Source organism: Amblyraja radiata, chromosome 1 (genome assembly GCF_010909765.2).
Source record: "Amblyraja radiata isolate CabotCenter1 chromosome 1, sAmbRad1.1.pri, whole genome shotgun sequence".
In the NCBI taxonomy this organism is placed as follows: domain Eukaryota; kingdom Metazoa; phylum Chordata; class Chondrichthyes; order Rajiformes; family Rajidae; genus Amblyraja; species Amblyraja radiata.
In genome coordinates, this window is record NC_045956.1 from 168,003,818 (window position 1) to 168,019,797 (window position 15,980).

The following is a 15,980-nucleotide window of genomic DNA, read 5'->3' on the forward strand; positions in this document are numbered from 1 at the left end:
TGGCATAATTGTGTTTGGCTTTCCTTATTGTGGACCTTAGTTTATATTTTGCAGCCATGTAGTCCTGCTTGTTTCCAGATTTATATGCAGCATTTTTATCAGTTCTTAATTGTTGAATTTCTTTTGTGAACCAGGGCTTATTGTTATATTGTTTAACAGTTTTTGAAGGGATACAGAGTTGCTCGCAGAATTGGACATATGACGTTACTGTGTCCGTGTAGTCGTGGAGGTCTCCAGCTGCGCGGAAAACTTCCCAATCAGTGCATGCGAAGCAGCCTTGCAGCTTTTCGATGGCGTCTGTAGACCATGACCTAACAGATTTGGGCGAAGTTTTTGAGGATTTTATTTTTTGCTTGTACTTTGGGATAAGCAGCAGCATCGCGTGGTCTGACTTGCCCAACGGAGCTCCTACAAAGGCACGGTAAGCCTCCTTAAACGGAGTATAGCAGTGGTCGAACGTGTTGCTCCCTCTGCTGGGGCAGGTCACGTGCTGGTGGTAGTTTGGAAGCTCAGTGGACAGGTTGGTATGGTTGAAGTCGCCTAACACAATTATTGCTGCATCTGGGTATGAATTTTCTGTGTTGGATATATGACAGGCTAGTTCGCTCATGGCGGCGTTAGCATTAGCCTCAGGTGGAATATAAACACCGATTACAATGACCGATGCAAATTCTCTGGGGAGGTAGGTGGGTCTGCATGTGATAGTAAGGTGCTCCAAGAGTGGGGAACATACCTGGCTGAGTGAGGTGGAGTTTGTGCACCAGCGTTGGTTTATCATAATGCATATTCCACCACCTTTTGACTTGAAAGATAGTTCAGCTGACCTGTCGGCTCGGTGAAGTGTATATCCCGGCAGCGTTACTGCTTGGTCGGGCACTGACTGATCCAGCCAGGATTCAGTCAGGCAGATGGCAGAGCAGTTGCTGTAGTTCCTGGGATAGTTCCTAGCCCAAAAGATACTGGGCTGAAGGTGGAGGCAGCTGGCACCAGCGCCACCGGAAGTACAACCACAAGTTTTTACGTAGAAACAAGAACTACACTTGCTGGTTCTCACACAAAAGGACACAGGTTGCTGAGGTCACTCAGCAGGTCATGCAGCATCTCTGGAGAACATGGAACATATTTTAAACACAAAACAGACCACAGCTGGGATAGAGGTATGGTTTGGATGTGTAATGCAAATCAGAAGTGAAATAACAATTGTTTGTTGTGCCAAATACATCAAGACAATTAGAGCTGACATTGTGATTTTAACATTGCCCTTTTTTGACCAGGCAATGCGTTTAGTGAGCAGGCTACCTGTTTCTAATTTTCAGTGGAATATGGGCAGTTTAAATTACTTTTCCTTGTGCTGGGTTGGAGAAGGGAGGTGAAAATCACTTTAGATTTTGGTTGTTAAAAGATGATTTACGCCACAGCCAGAGCACCATTGAAGCTGTGAAATTGTTTATTGCAAACAGCGAGGGAAGGGAGATCTCTTCCATATTGAGGCTACCTAGTACAGTATCAAGGAACTGAAATAAGTGATGTGCCACAGCTTGTAAAGTTGTGCCTCAGCCACAGATAGCCCACAGCCTTCAGTTCTAGATAAGGAAGGAATTTGAGGGAGTGCACCACAGGTGCGGCAGAGGGCGGCACGGTGGCACAGCGGTAGCGTTGCAGCCTTACAGCACCAGAGACCCGGATTCAATCCTGACTACGGGTGCTGTCTGTACGGAGCTTGTACGTTCTCCCCTTGACCTGCGTGGGTTTTCTCCGAGATCTTCGGTTTCCTCCCACACTCCAAGGACGTACAGGTATGCAGGTTAATTGGCTTGGTATATATGTAAATTGTACCTAGTGTGTGTGTGTGTGTAGGATAGTGTTAATGTGCGGGGATTGCTGGTCGGCACGGACTCGGTGGGCCGAAGGGCCTGTATTTAGACCATCTCTAAACTACACTAAAAGGTTACTGAACGATGCTGAAGTAAAATACTGTAGTTATTAGAAATACAAAATATAACGGCACAGCTGAAAATAGTCAAGATGCCAGGCAAAATCTATGCAGAAAATAATGTTGAGTTCTGAAGACATCATCAATCTCTATCTATCCGCTGCTAAATCTGCAGTCCATTTCCAGCAGGTTAGATTTTTAAACCAGAAAACTAGCTAAGGTTAAATTACTAATGCTGAAATTGGAAGGTTGAAGATGTAATTAATCTACAGGTAATGGAGGGCAATGAGAAACGTTTAGGGAGCTATCAGTAACATTTGGAAGAAATCAATTCAGGAGTAAAATTAGAAACAGCAAAGGGATTGCAGAAGTTGTAACTCTCTTCACAAAAATGACAATTGATGCTCAGATAACGTGATCATTGTAAATCCGAGATAGTCAACCAAATATATTGTGGAATATTGTAAAGGCCAAATTTCAGGGCAACCACCATCTAATTGAATGGTAAACTGGACTCAAAGGATGAATTGGCCTACATGTGTCCAAATGATTTTCCATTCCAGAGCAATCGCCATTTTCCCTTTTCTACATTTCCAGGCGATAAGAATTGTCTTTTACAAAGAGGGAGCTGGCGGGGGGAGGAATGGGGCCACCAAGAACAAAGAGTAACAAGGCGGGGGGAGGAATGGGGCCACCGAGAACAAAGAGTAACAAGGCGGGGGGAGGAATGGGGCCACCGAGAACAAAGAGTAACAAGGCGGGGGGAATGCCGAGAACAAAGAGGGACCATCATGACTCTAATAAGTACTTTTGTAACTTTGTCGGCGTCCGAAACGTGACGACTTCGTGGACTTTGGGTATTGTATGCAAAAACAAAGAACCTCACTGTACCAAGGTACATGTAGTCTACCTACATGTAGTCTACCTATATGTACCTGGTATGTTTTATCGAATTGAATCATTGAATTCAGTATCATTGAATTGAATTCTCAAACCATTTTACTCACATCATCATACTTGAACATCTCGGTCAGGTTTATTCCCTCTGTGTTCAAAACAGTTTCTTTCTCTCCTCTCTTGTTGGCCGTTTCATTCAAGAGGCAACGAGTGATTCCTCTGGTCTCGTAAACAACTGCGTTTTGTGCCACTGACATGATCAGTGAGGAGAGGTCAAAGTGCACCTTCATGATCGGCAGCTTCAGTGTAACCTGCAGAATAAAGAAACAATCTTTGCAATAAAGCTTCGTGTTAAAAGTTTGAAATCAAAGAAAATTACTCAGGAGCACCACAAATCTCAAAAAAAAATTTGAGTTACAGGCCGAGAGTTTTCAAGTGTGCCTGGTCCCAATTTGCAGGAAACAAAACCACCTATTGATATTTCCTAAATAACAAGGAAAAGTTAGCAGCCTATTAACTTTTTCTGGGACTTTTAATCTGCAAAAACATAACTTTGAATATCAATTTATAAATGTAGCATTAAATAGTCCTACTTGTCTAACCTTTGTGGATATGCAAAGGCTGGCAGGCTCCATATAAACTTTAAAACAACTTATATTTTCCAAGATGCAGATAACAGTTCAATTTAAAAGACACAAAAAATTGGAGATGCTGGAATCTTAAACAAAACAGACCCGACACACGTTCTACATGGGTTACAAACACTTAATACATCCCAATGACGTGATGGTTTGTAGGTTAAGTGGCCTCTGTTAAATAGGCCCTAGTGTGTAAGGAGTGGATGAAAAAGTAGGACGACATAGAACTGTGTGATCGGCGTGGACTCGGTGAGCCAAAGAGCCTGTTTCCAAGATGTATCTTTAGATTGGTTTAGAGATAGAGCGTGGAAACAGGCCCTTCAATCACACATACACAGTCTATTCAACACTCTATGGACAATTTATTATAACGTACAAACATGCTGTTCCATTGGAATGTGGGAGGAAACCGGAGCACTTGGAGGTAACCCATGTGGTCACAGGGAGAATGTGCAAACTCCATGCACACAACAACCAAGGTCAGGATCAAACCCGGGTCTCTGGCTCTGTAAGGCAACAACTCTACCGCCAGCCCTCTCTAAAGGTAAACAGAACTAAAACAAGCGTGTTTAATATTGTCTACCATTTTTAACATAAGAGTATTCTTGTCTTACCTCACACCAAAGACTGTCACTATCATCATATTTATAAGCCTCAATAGCAGGATTTAAATTTAACACTGCATTTACTCTTGGGTCTACGATCATCCCTGTGGTATCCTTTTTCCTACTCGTTGCTTTTTTGCTCTTTGCAGGCTCAAAGTGTTCAGAAGAATCTTGGTCGATGAGTTCATGTTGCTCGTCCTCAGGAAGATCTTCATCTTCCTTCTCATCCAGTTCGTCTGCATCATCCATGGCCTCCTCTTCTTCACTCTCGTAATCAATCTAAATGATAACCACAATGAGCAAAATAATTATCGTTCCCAGAGATAAGTGGCAAATTTATTTCACGATGTGCTACTTGGTCACAGAGGGGGAGTACTTCAGGATGAATCAGTCATCTCTGCTCTGGCTTGGAGACCACACTCTCTCGCACCACTCTCTAACATGACTGACCACCAAGGAGAACATTCAACCCTAGCTCCACCAGCAATAGAACAGTGCCCACTCTGAAGGAGGATTTAGACCCAAAATGTTGCCTATCCAATCACTCCAGAGATGCTGCCTGTGTTACTCCAGCACTTGTTTTTAATCTAATAGAATTATAGTCACTAGTCCCTCAGTCCTCAACTTTCCCACTTCCTTCATCTCTAGGTGCGTTCTCTCCTCTTCCTTGGGTAAATCTGCCCTTTCTTGAACCATGTTTATGCATAAATTGCCTTGTAATTTTCCTTTAAAGTGCTTGCTCCTGTCATTTCTTGTTCCCTCAAAGAAGGTCCAGTGTTGTGCCCTCTCTAGTATGGCTCACTAGATATTTATTAAGGAACCTTTCTTGGATACATTTAACAAATTCCAACCTGTCCAAATCCTTTGTACCCAGTTAATATAAGGGAGATACGTATAAAATCATGAGGGAGATAGATTGGGGTGAAAACACTCTGAGTCCTTTACTCAGAGTATGGGAATCAAGACCAGAGGACATAGGTTTGAGAGGGGAAAGATTTAATTGGAATACGAGATGCAACTTTTTCACACAGTGGGTGGTGGGTACGGTATAGGGAATGAGCTGCCAGAGGAGGTAGTTGAAGCAGGTACTTTAACAATATTTTAAAAACATTTGGATCGGTACACATATAGGAAACGTTTAGAGGGAAATGGGCCAGACGCAAGCAGGCGGGACTAGAGTAGATGGCGCATCTTGCTTGGCATGGGCAAGATGGGCCAAAGGGGCCTTTTCCGTTAATGATAAGTATCATTAACTTATATGACTCTATAAGTTAAAATGTCTCACTAGTTTATTTTATTTCATTGTCACACGTAATGAGGTACAGTGAAAAGCTTTTTTGTTGCATGCAATCCAATCAGCGGAAAGACTATACATGATTTAGTATCTCTTATTAGTACCTTTCCCACTTCCTCCATCTCTAGGTACGTTCTCTCCTCTTCCTTGGGTAAATCTGCACTTTCTTGAACTATGTTGATGCATAAATTGCCTTGTCATTTTCTTTTAAAGTGCTTGCTGCTGTCATTTATGACCCCTTTGAGCCCTCCGTCTTCCTTGTTTAAGTTCTTTCTTGCTACCTTAGTTGTCCCACTTAGGCGATTTTTTAGGTGACTGCCAGCGACTGTCATAGTTGTAGCAGGTTGCCGAAAAAACGGCGACTGGACCCTCCCCTACGACAATGTCTACGACAAGCTGCAACAATCTACTACCACCTAGTTGACGTCAAGCTAAGGTAATCTACCGACAACCGGCGACCCACTAGGGCGTCCACACCTATGACAATCTACGACCACACAGGCGACAACCGAAGTCAACCTACGACAACCAAAGTCAACCTACGTCCACCCGCGACAAGCTACGACTTTGTCGGCGACAACTGAAGACAATTCAGTCGCCGGTACCTGTCGCCGGTTGATGTAGGTAGTCGCCAATGGAATTCACTGAAGTCAGCACCAGCAACAACCAACGTCACCTTTCAACAACCTACGACAGCACCTACATCAGGAGAAGTCAAGCTATGCTCATTGGCATCAACCCACAGTCGCCAACATTTTTGAACATGTTGAAAATCCAGCGGCAACCAGAAAGACGCTACGACTCTTTGGGTGACTGGGGAGACTACTCACGACCATACTGGCAACACCCCGGTGACCATGTGGCGACAGCCTAGTCACCTAAAAAATAGCCTAAGTGGGACAGGCCCTTTATAATACTCAACTGGTTTGTCAATTTTCAGCCTCCTAAACCTCACATATGCTTTTTTTCCCTTGACTACACTTAAAACGTCTCAAACAAATACACCTGAATATAGAATTTGATGTAATTACTTTAAAGTAATAATTATAATGAGGAACAATTCTGGAATTGGTTTAGAAACATAGAAACATAGAAATTAGGTGCAGGAGTAGGCCATTCGGCCCTTCGAGCCTGCACCGCCATTCAATATGATCATGGCTAATCATCCAACTCAGTATCCCGTACCTGCCTTCTCTCCATACCCTCTGATCCCCTTAGCCACAAGGGCCACATCTAACTCCCTCTTAAATATAGCCAATGAACTGGCCTCGACTACCCTCTGTGGCAGGGAGTTCCAGAGATTCACCACTCTCTGTGTGAAAAAAGTTCTTCTCATCTCGGTTTTAAAGGATTTCCCCCTTATCCTTAAGCTGTGACCCCTTGTCCTGGACTTCCCCAACATCGGGAGCAATCTTCCTGCATCTAGCCTGTCCAACCCCTTAAGAATTTTGTAAGTTTCTATAAGATCCACTCTCAATCTTCTAAATTCTAGAGAGTATAAACCAAGTCTATCCAGTCTTTCTTCATAAGACAGTCCTGACATCCCAGGAATCAGTCTGGTGAACCTTCTCTGCACTCCCTCTATGGCAATAATGTCCTTCCTCAGATTTGGAGACCAAAACTGTACGCAATACTCCAGGTGTGGTCTCACCAAGACCCTGTACAACTGCAGTAGAACCTCCCTGCTCCTATACTCAAATCCTTTTGCTATGAAAGCTAACATACCATTCGCTTTCTTCACTGCCTGCTGCACCTGCATGCCTACTTTCAATGACTGGTGTACCATGACACCCAGGTCTCGCTGCATCTCCCCTTTTCCTAGTCGGCCACCATTTAGATAATAGTCTGCTTTCCTGTTTTTGCCACCAAAATGGATAACCTCACATTTATCCACATTATACTGCATCTGCCAAACATTTGCCCACTCACCCAGCCTATCCAAGTCACCTTGCAGTCTCCTAGCATCCTCCTCACAGCTAACATTGCCCCCCAGCTTAGTGTCATCCGCAAACTTGGAGATATTGCCTTCAATTCCATCATCCAGATCATTAATATATATTGTAAATAGCTGGGGTCCCAGCACTGAGCCTTGCGGTACCTGCCTGAGCCTTGCAGTCACTGCCTGCCATTGTGAAAAGGACCCGTTTACTCCTACTCTTTGCTTCCTGTTTGCCAGCCAGTTCTCTATCCACATCAATACTGAATTATCTGCGGAGGGCGCTCAGCATCGCCAAGGACTGCTCTCACCCCAACCATGGACTGTTTACCCTCCTACCATCCGGGAGGCGCTACAGGTCTCTCCGTTGCCGAACCAGCAGGTCCAGGAACAGCTTCTTCCCGGCGGCTGTCACTCTACTCAACAACGTACCTCGGTGACTGCCAATCACCCCCCCACCCCCCCGGACACTTATTATCACTTATTATTATTTATTTAAATCATTTGCTATGTCGCTCTTCCAGGGAGATGCTAAATGCATTTCGTTGTCTCTGTACTGTACACTGACAATGACAATTAAAATTGAATCTGAATCTGAATCTGAATCTGAACCCCCAATGCCGTGTGCTTTAAGTTTGTAAACTAATCTCTTATGTGGGACCTTGTCGAAAGCCTTCTGGAAGTCCAGATACACCACATCCACTGGTTCTCCCCTATCCACGCTACTAGTTACATCCTCGAAAAATTCTATAAGATTCGTCAGACATGATTTACCTTTTGTAAATCCATGCTGACTTTGTCCAATGATTTCACCACTTTCCAAATGTGCTGCTATCCCATCTTTAATAACTGACTCTAGCAGTTTCCCCACTACCGATGTTAGACTAACTGGTATGCAATTCCCCGTTTTCTCTCTCCCTCCCTTCTAAAAAAGTGGGGTTACGTTTACTACCCGCCAATCCTCAGGAACTACTCCAGAATCTAAAGAGTTTTGAAAGATTATTACTAATGCATCCACTATTTCTGGAGCTACTTCCTTAAGTAACTGGTGTACTCCAGGTGTGGTCTCACCAAGACCCTGTACAACTGCAGTAGAACCTCCCTGCTCCTATACTCAAATCCTTTTGCTATGAAAGCTAACATACCATTCGCTTTCTTCACTGCCTGCTGCACCTGCATGCCCACTTTCAATGACTGGTGTACCATGACACCCAGGTCTCGCTGCATCTCCCCTTTTCCTAGTCGGCCACCATTTAGATAATAGTCTGCTTTCCTGTTTTTGCCACCAAAATGGATAACCTCACATTTATCCACATTATACTGCATCTGCCAAACATTTGCCCACTCACCCAGCCTATCCAAGTCACCTTGCAGTCTCCTAGCATCCTCCTCACAGCTAACACTGCCCCCCAGCTTAGTGTCATCCGCAAACTTGGAGATATTGCCTTCAATTCCCTCATCCAGATCATTAATATATATTGTAAATAGCTGGGGTCCCAGCACTGAGCCTTGCGGTACCCCACTAGTCACTGCCTGCCATTGTGAAAAGGACCCGTTTACCTCCTACTCTTTGCTTCCTGTTTGCCAGCCAGTTCTCTATCCACATCAATACTGAACCCCAATGCCGTGTGCTTTAAGTTTGTAAACTAATCTCTTATGTGGGACCTTGTCGAAAGCCTTCTGGAAGTCCAGATACACCACATCCACTGGTTCTCCCCTATCCACGCTACTAGTTACATCCTCGAAAAATTCTATAAGATTCGTCAGACATGATTTACCTTTTGTAAATCCATGCTGACTTTGTCCAATGATCTCACCACTTTCCAAATGTGCTGCTATCCCATCTTTAATAACTGACTCTAGCAGTTTCCCCACTACCGATGTTAGACTAACTGGTCTGTAATTCCCCGTTTTCTCTCTCCCTCCCTTCTTAAAAGTGGGGTTACGTTTGCTACCCGCCAATCCTCAGGAACTACTCCAGAATCTAAAGAGTTTTGAAAGATTATTACTAATGCATCCACTATTTCTGGAGCTACTTCCTTAAGTACTCTGGGATGCAGCCTATCCGGCCCTGGGGATTTATCGGCCTTTAATCCATTTAATTTACCCAACACCACTTCCCGGCTAACCTGGATTTCACTCAATTCCTCCAACTCCTTTGACCCGCGGTCCCCTGCTATTTCCGGCAGATTATTTATGTCTTCCTTAGTGAAGACGGAACCAAAGTAGTTATTCAATTGGTCCGCCATATCCTTGTTCCCCATGATCAACTCACCTGTTTCTGACTGCAAGGGACCTACATTTGTTTTAACTAATCTCTTTCTTTTCACATATCTATAAAAACTTTGCAGTCAGTTTTTATGTTCCCTGCCAGTTTTCTTTCATAATCTATTTTTCCTTTCCTAATTAAGCCCTTTGTCCTCCTCTGCTGGTCTCTGAATTTCTCCCAGTCCTCCGGTATGCTGCTTTTTCTGGCTAATTTGTACGCATCATCCTTCGCTTTGATACTATCCCTGATTTCCCTTGTTATCCACGGATGCACTACCTTCCCTGATTTATTCTTTTGCCAAACTGGGATGAACAATTTTTGTAGTTCATCCATGCAGTCTTTAAATGTCTTCCATTGCATATCCACCGTCAACCCTTTTAGAATTAATTGCCAGTCAATCTTGGCCAATTCACGTCTCATACCCTCAAAGTTACCTTTCTTTAAGTTCAGAACCATTGTTTCTGAATTAACAATGTCACTCTCCATCCTAATGAAGAACTCAACCATATTATGGTCACTCTTGCCCAAGGGGGCACGTACAACAAGACTGCTAACTAACCCTTCCTCATTACATTTATATTGGTTAAGAATCTTCTGGCACATAAAAGGTCTAGGTCTTATTTGCCAAGGACTTCAATTTGAAGGAAAAAGCCTTTGAAATGAAGGCAATACCTCTTCTTCCTGTTTTTCACGGCGTTTGGCATCTGCGGCATCAGCATCTCCTTCATCCGGTTCTGCGTCAACGATTTGGACTTCCTCCTCACCAGCCGGCTCATGGTCATCCTGTGTCTTATATCAGAAATAAATTACATGATGTTATAAAAAGACCCTTCTTTTAGACTGAAGAAGGGTCTCAACTCGAAACATCATCCATTTCTTCTCTCCAGAGATGCTGCCGGTCCCGCTGAGTTACTCCTGCATTTAGTGTCCATCTTCAAATTACGTTACGCGCTCCAGACGGCAGTGCGGGCGCATGATGACGCGCGCGACTCTCGCCTGTCGTGCAGGTGACTGCCCAAGTGGGACAGGCCCTTTAAAGTAACTCAGCAAGTCAGGCAACATTTGTGGAAGGAAGGAGGGGTGGCGTTTCGGGTCATTTCCGACCCTTTGGCTGCACCTTAAAAGTTGATTCTCACCTGCTTTGCATCATTTTCTCCTGAGTCATTATCCAGATCCTTCTGTGTAGCTTTCCGTGTACTCACAACTTTAATTGAACCCAGTTTAGCGCTTATCTTTTTAATCTTCTCAAGCAGTAGTCGAAAGAACCTGACCAAAGAGCAAAAAATACGAGTCTCCGGCAGAAAAGTACTCAGACTCCTCTTTTGACATACTTTACAATAATACACTCAAGACTGATATGATGAAATAAAGAAAATTCTTGTTCAATACTACATTACATAAAACATAGGACAGTACACACAGAAACAGACCCTTCGGCCCACATTGGCCATTCCAAACATGATGCCAAGTTAAACTAATCCTCTCTGCCGGCACCTGATCCACATCCAAATCTAAAAGCCTCTTAAATGCCACTATATGATTCAGATTCAGATTCAACTTTAATTGTCATTGTCAGTGTACAATACAGAGACAACGAAATGCAGTTAGCATCTCCCTGGAAGAGCGACAGAATATGATTTCAATAAAGAAATCTATTTACATGCATACAGTCATAGTGTTTTTCCTGTGGGAGGAGTGTCCGGGGGGGGGGGGGGGGGTGATTGGCAGTCACCGAGGTACAGTGTTGAGTAGTGTGACAGCCGCAGGGAAGAAGCTGTTCCTGGACCTGCTGGTCCGGCAACGGAGAGACCTGTAGCGCCTCCCGGATGGTAGGAGGGTAAACAGTCCATGGTTGGGGTGAGAGCAGTCCTTGGCGATGCTGAGCGCCCTTCGCAGACAACGCTTGCTTTGGACAAACTCAATGGAGGGGAGCGAGGAACGGGTGATGCGTTGGGCAATTTTCACCACCCTCTGCAATGCCTTCTGGTCGGAGACAGAGCAGTTGCCATACCATACTGTGATACAGTTGGTAAGGATGCTCTCAATAGAAGTTCACCAGAATCTGAGGAGACAGATGGACCTTCTTCAGTCTCCTCAGGAAGAAGAGACGCTGGTGAGCCTTCTTGACCAGAGTTGAGGTATTGTGGGTCCAAGAGAGGTCATCGGAGATGTTGACCCCCGGGAACCTGAAGCTGGAAACACGTTCCACCTACGATGTGGATGGGGGTGTGCGTGCCGCCCCTAGACTTCCTGAAGTCGACAATGAGCTTCTTGGTCTTCTTGGAGTTAAGGGTCAGGTTGTTGTCAGCGCACCATGCTGCTAGTAGCTGGACCTCCTCCCTATAGGCCGACTCATCATTGTTGCTGATGAGGCCAATCACCGTCGTATCATCTGTCTAACTGGTCTATATGTTACCACCTACACATCGATATTGAGATCTTATGACCAGAGCTTTAGTGTGGGAGAGAGAAATATGACAGAACATAACTGGAAAAAAGTTATTCGCATCTTTAAATATCACACTAAAAAAAGCACACCCACACATACACTATTCCTATTATCTTATTTCGAGTTCATAATCAGTGGATAATCATTTATTGTCCGTCAAACATGGCATCAATATGCACGTGTTCACTGACAACCTCAAGTGCTACCACCCGATACCACTTTTGAATCTGCCAGTGTTCTGTCTTCCTTTGTTTAGTATTTCCCTCACCTCAAATATTAAACAAAGGATACAAGTATATACAGATTTGCTGAAACGTGCAATGGAACAGGAATGATTCCAGTGTCAATCAAACGGACTAATATTCAAATATATAATGTTCATAAATCATGGGAGCTGAATTAGGTCATTCGGCCCATCGAGTCTTCTCCGCCATTCAATCATGGCTGATTCATCTTTCCCATCTCAACCCCATCTTCTGCCATCTCCCCATAACCCTTGACCCCCTTACTAATCAAGAATCTGTCGCTCTGTATTTTTAAGGTTCTATACCTTAAAAATACCCAATGACCAGCCGTTTGTGGCAATGAATTCCATAGATTCACCACCCTCTGACTAAAGAAATTCCTCCTCATCTCCTTTCTAAAGGTACGTCCTTTCTAAAGACGTCCTAATTACCCAATTGCTTTTGTAACTAGAATAGATATTTCTGACAAAGAGCCACCATCGGAATGGAGAAAAATCAAAAATCTTCACCTTTCCAACGAGTGCTGTGATCAAAGTTTTAACAGTTGCATAAAGTTACCTGGTTTCCATGTAGTGCAATAGATCATCCGGTGTCAAACATTTCTCGTTTTGATACAGTTCGTAATCCAGAAAATAAAATTTTACTCTATAAATCCTGAACTTCTCCAGTCTACTTTGAACCTGAAAGGAATCCTTCACCTCAATTTTATGCAAAACCTGAAATTCATAAAAGCGTGTTTCAGTTCTGTGTTGGATACCTGACCAGTAAAACTCTAAAATACAACCTAAAGGTTCTACGGTACAGAGATACAAAATTAAATTTCAAGGTGAAAAATAATGATTTGTCCTTGAGCATAGCAGGCATAGAACAACTAACAGAGGGAGAGAGTGAAATGGATAGAAGACATATCACAAACAACATTGAGTGCATGTTGCACTGCAGAAACATAGAAAATAGGTGCAGGAGTAAGCCATTCGGCCCTTCGAGCCTGCACCGCCATTCAATATGAGCATGGCTGATCATCCAACTCAGTATCCTGTACCTGCCTTCTCTCCATACCCCCTGATCCCTTTAGCCACAAGGGCCACATCTAACTCCCTCTTAAATATTGCCAATTAACTGGCCTCAACTACATTCTGTGGCAGAGAATGCCAGAGATTCACCACTCTTTGTAAAAAATGTTTTTCTCAATTCGGTCCTAAAGGATTTCCCCTTTATACTTAAACTGTGACCCCTTGTTCTGGACTTCCCCAACATCGGGAACAATCTTCCTGCATCTAGCCTGTCCAACCCCTTAAGAATTCTGTAAGTTTCTATAAGATCCCCCCTCAATCTTCTAAATTCTAGCGAGTGCAAGCCGAATCTATCCAGTCTTTCTTCACATGAAAGTCCTGACATCCCAGGAATCAGTCTGGTGAACCTTCTCTGTACTCCCCCTGTGGCAAGAATGTCCTTCCTCAGATTAGGATACCAAAACTGTACGCAATACTCCAGGTGTGGTCTCACCAAGACCCTGTACAACTGCAGTAGAACCTCCCTGCTCCTATACTCAAATCCTTTTGTTATGAATGCTAACATACCATTCGCTTTCTTCACTGCCTGCTGCACCTGCATGCCTACTTTCAATGACTGGTGTACCATGACACCCAGGTCTCGTTGCATCTCCCCTTTTCCTAATCGGCCACCATTCATTAATAGTCTACTTTCCCGTTTTTGCCACCAAAGTGGATAATCTCACATTTCCACCCACATATTCAGCCATTTAACAGAAGCAATAGTGGGTGTATGCAGTTGATGGGTAACAGGAAAGTGTTATTTTGAGATCTTTAGACTTGAAGTGGGCTTATGGAAACATTGCACCCATTTACTTCCAACTTTCTTTTTAGTGTTTGCTCTTTGGACCATAATTATTTATATAAAACAGTCTTTGCATTGCATGTTGGCAAAAGCTTATCTTCTCCCGTCTTTACATGAATAATTCTGCCTACCTCTGCCAAACACACCCTTGTAAGCTGCTTCTTCAACTTTTTAACCTTCTTCAATGCTTTCTTGGTGTTCAGCACAGGAATGGTCATCATCGGAGTTTTAATGTTAGCACTTGCCACCAGTAGAATTTCACGCAACCTTTTGGAAAGAGAAAACTTTCACACTAACCACGCATGACAGTGTTTCTGTTTTGCTTTATTTTGTCCATTGATAGCAATCCGTTTACAGGAAAGAATAAAATAAACACATCAGCATATACCGAGGGCAACACAGTGGCACAGCTAGTAGAGCTGCTGCTCACAGCACACGAGACCCAGGTCCCATTCTGACCTTGGGTCCTCCCTGTGCAGAGTTTACAAGCATTTCCCAAAACCACATGGGTTTCTTCTGGGTACTTTGGTTTCCTCTGACATCCCAAAGTAACATGGGTTTTTAGGTGAATTGGCCTTTGTAAATTGCCCTTGTATGTAGGGAGTGGATGAAAAATTAGAACAACATAGAACTAGTGTGAATGGGTGATCAATGGTCTTCATGGACTCAGAAAGTGGATGGACCTGTGCCAATTCTGCATCTCTAAAACTAAAATCAAATCAAAAGGCCAATCCACTTTAGGTTATAACATTTAATTATGTTACTATAACAAAAACTGACATTGCAAAATATGTGGAAAGGTTGCACTTCTCTCAGAAGCAGTGGGTGGGTATATGGTAGTCGAAGCATACAATTATAACATTTAAGAAACATTTGGATAGGTGCAGTGATAGGATAGATTTAGAGGGGTACTAGACCAAGGGGGACCCGTTGGGTCCCGTCCCCTCAACGCGCGGTTGCGGGGGGGGGGGGGGGGCTTGCGGCGTCACACGCACACTAACCACCTCCCTACACACAGGGGGGGGGTGGAGGGGGAGAGGGGGGGACGGAGGGAGGAGGAGGAGGAGGAGGGGAGGGGGGTGGGGGGGGGGGGGAGAGGAGGGGAGAGGGGAGGGAGGGAGGAGGGGAGGGGGAGGAGTGGGTGGGGGGTGGTGGGTATATGGAACGAGCTGCCGAAGGAGGTAGTCGAAGCATACTATTATAACATTTAAGAAGCATTTGGATAGGTGCAGTGATTGGATAGATTTAGAGGGGTATGGACCACGTGCGGGCAGGTGGGACTAGTGTAGATTGGGTATGTTGATCGGCGTGGGCAAGTTGGACACTATATACAACCCGATGACTAATCACTGATCGATGTTCAAACCTGATATTTCAAGCACAAAACACGTAATGATTTGAATGGTTTATGTGCAGCACTTGCAAGGAAATCCTGACGCCCAATTGGCCACCTGCCATAAGAATTAGGTTCAAATTAACTCCAGTGATTAGTACTTTGGTAAGTAAAATATTGTGTATGCACCACTTATGAGAGCATTCCCAAATGCTCTCTTTGCTATTACACACTTGATTATGGGCAGGTAAATTTCTTTATTTTTTTATTTTTGTAATTTAAATTTTATTTATGGGCGCCTTTCAAGAGTCTCAAGGACACCTTACAAAAATTTAGCAGGTAGAGGAAAAACATGTAAGGGGAATGAAATAAATAGTAGAGACATGACTAGTACACAAAGTAAAGACAGAATTCAATACAAAACACAGTATGAGGCAATTAATGCACAGATGAAAAGGGAGGGGGACGTGGGGCTAAGGATAGGCAGAGGTGAAGAGATGGGTCTTGAGGCGGACTGGAAGATG

At 43.9% G+C, this 15,980-nt stretch overlaps 1 protein-coding gene across 1 annotated transcript in view; it reads right to left on the minus strand.

The window, feature by feature from the left end:
* Positions 1-15,980, minus strand: part of polr1a (RNA polymerase I subunit A) — a 151,741-nt gene that overhangs the window by 27,526 nt on the left and 108,235 nt on the right. Inside the window, exons 25-30 of the mRNA XM_033039941.1 lie at positions 14,255-14,407; positions 12,825-12,982; positions 10,709-10,838; positions 10,245-10,361; positions 4,083-4,352; positions 2,941-3,141 (exon numbers count right to left, since the gene is read on the minus strand). Of these exons, the coding sequence (XP_032895832.1) occupies positions 2,941-3,141; positions 4,083-4,352; positions 10,245-10,361; positions 10,709-10,838; positions 12,825-12,982; positions 14,255-14,407 (1,029 nt within the window). The remainder of the gene's footprint in view (positions 1-2,940; positions 3,142-4,082; positions 4,353-10,244; positions 10,362-10,708; positions 10,839-12,824; positions 12,983-14,254; positions 14,408-15,980) is intronic.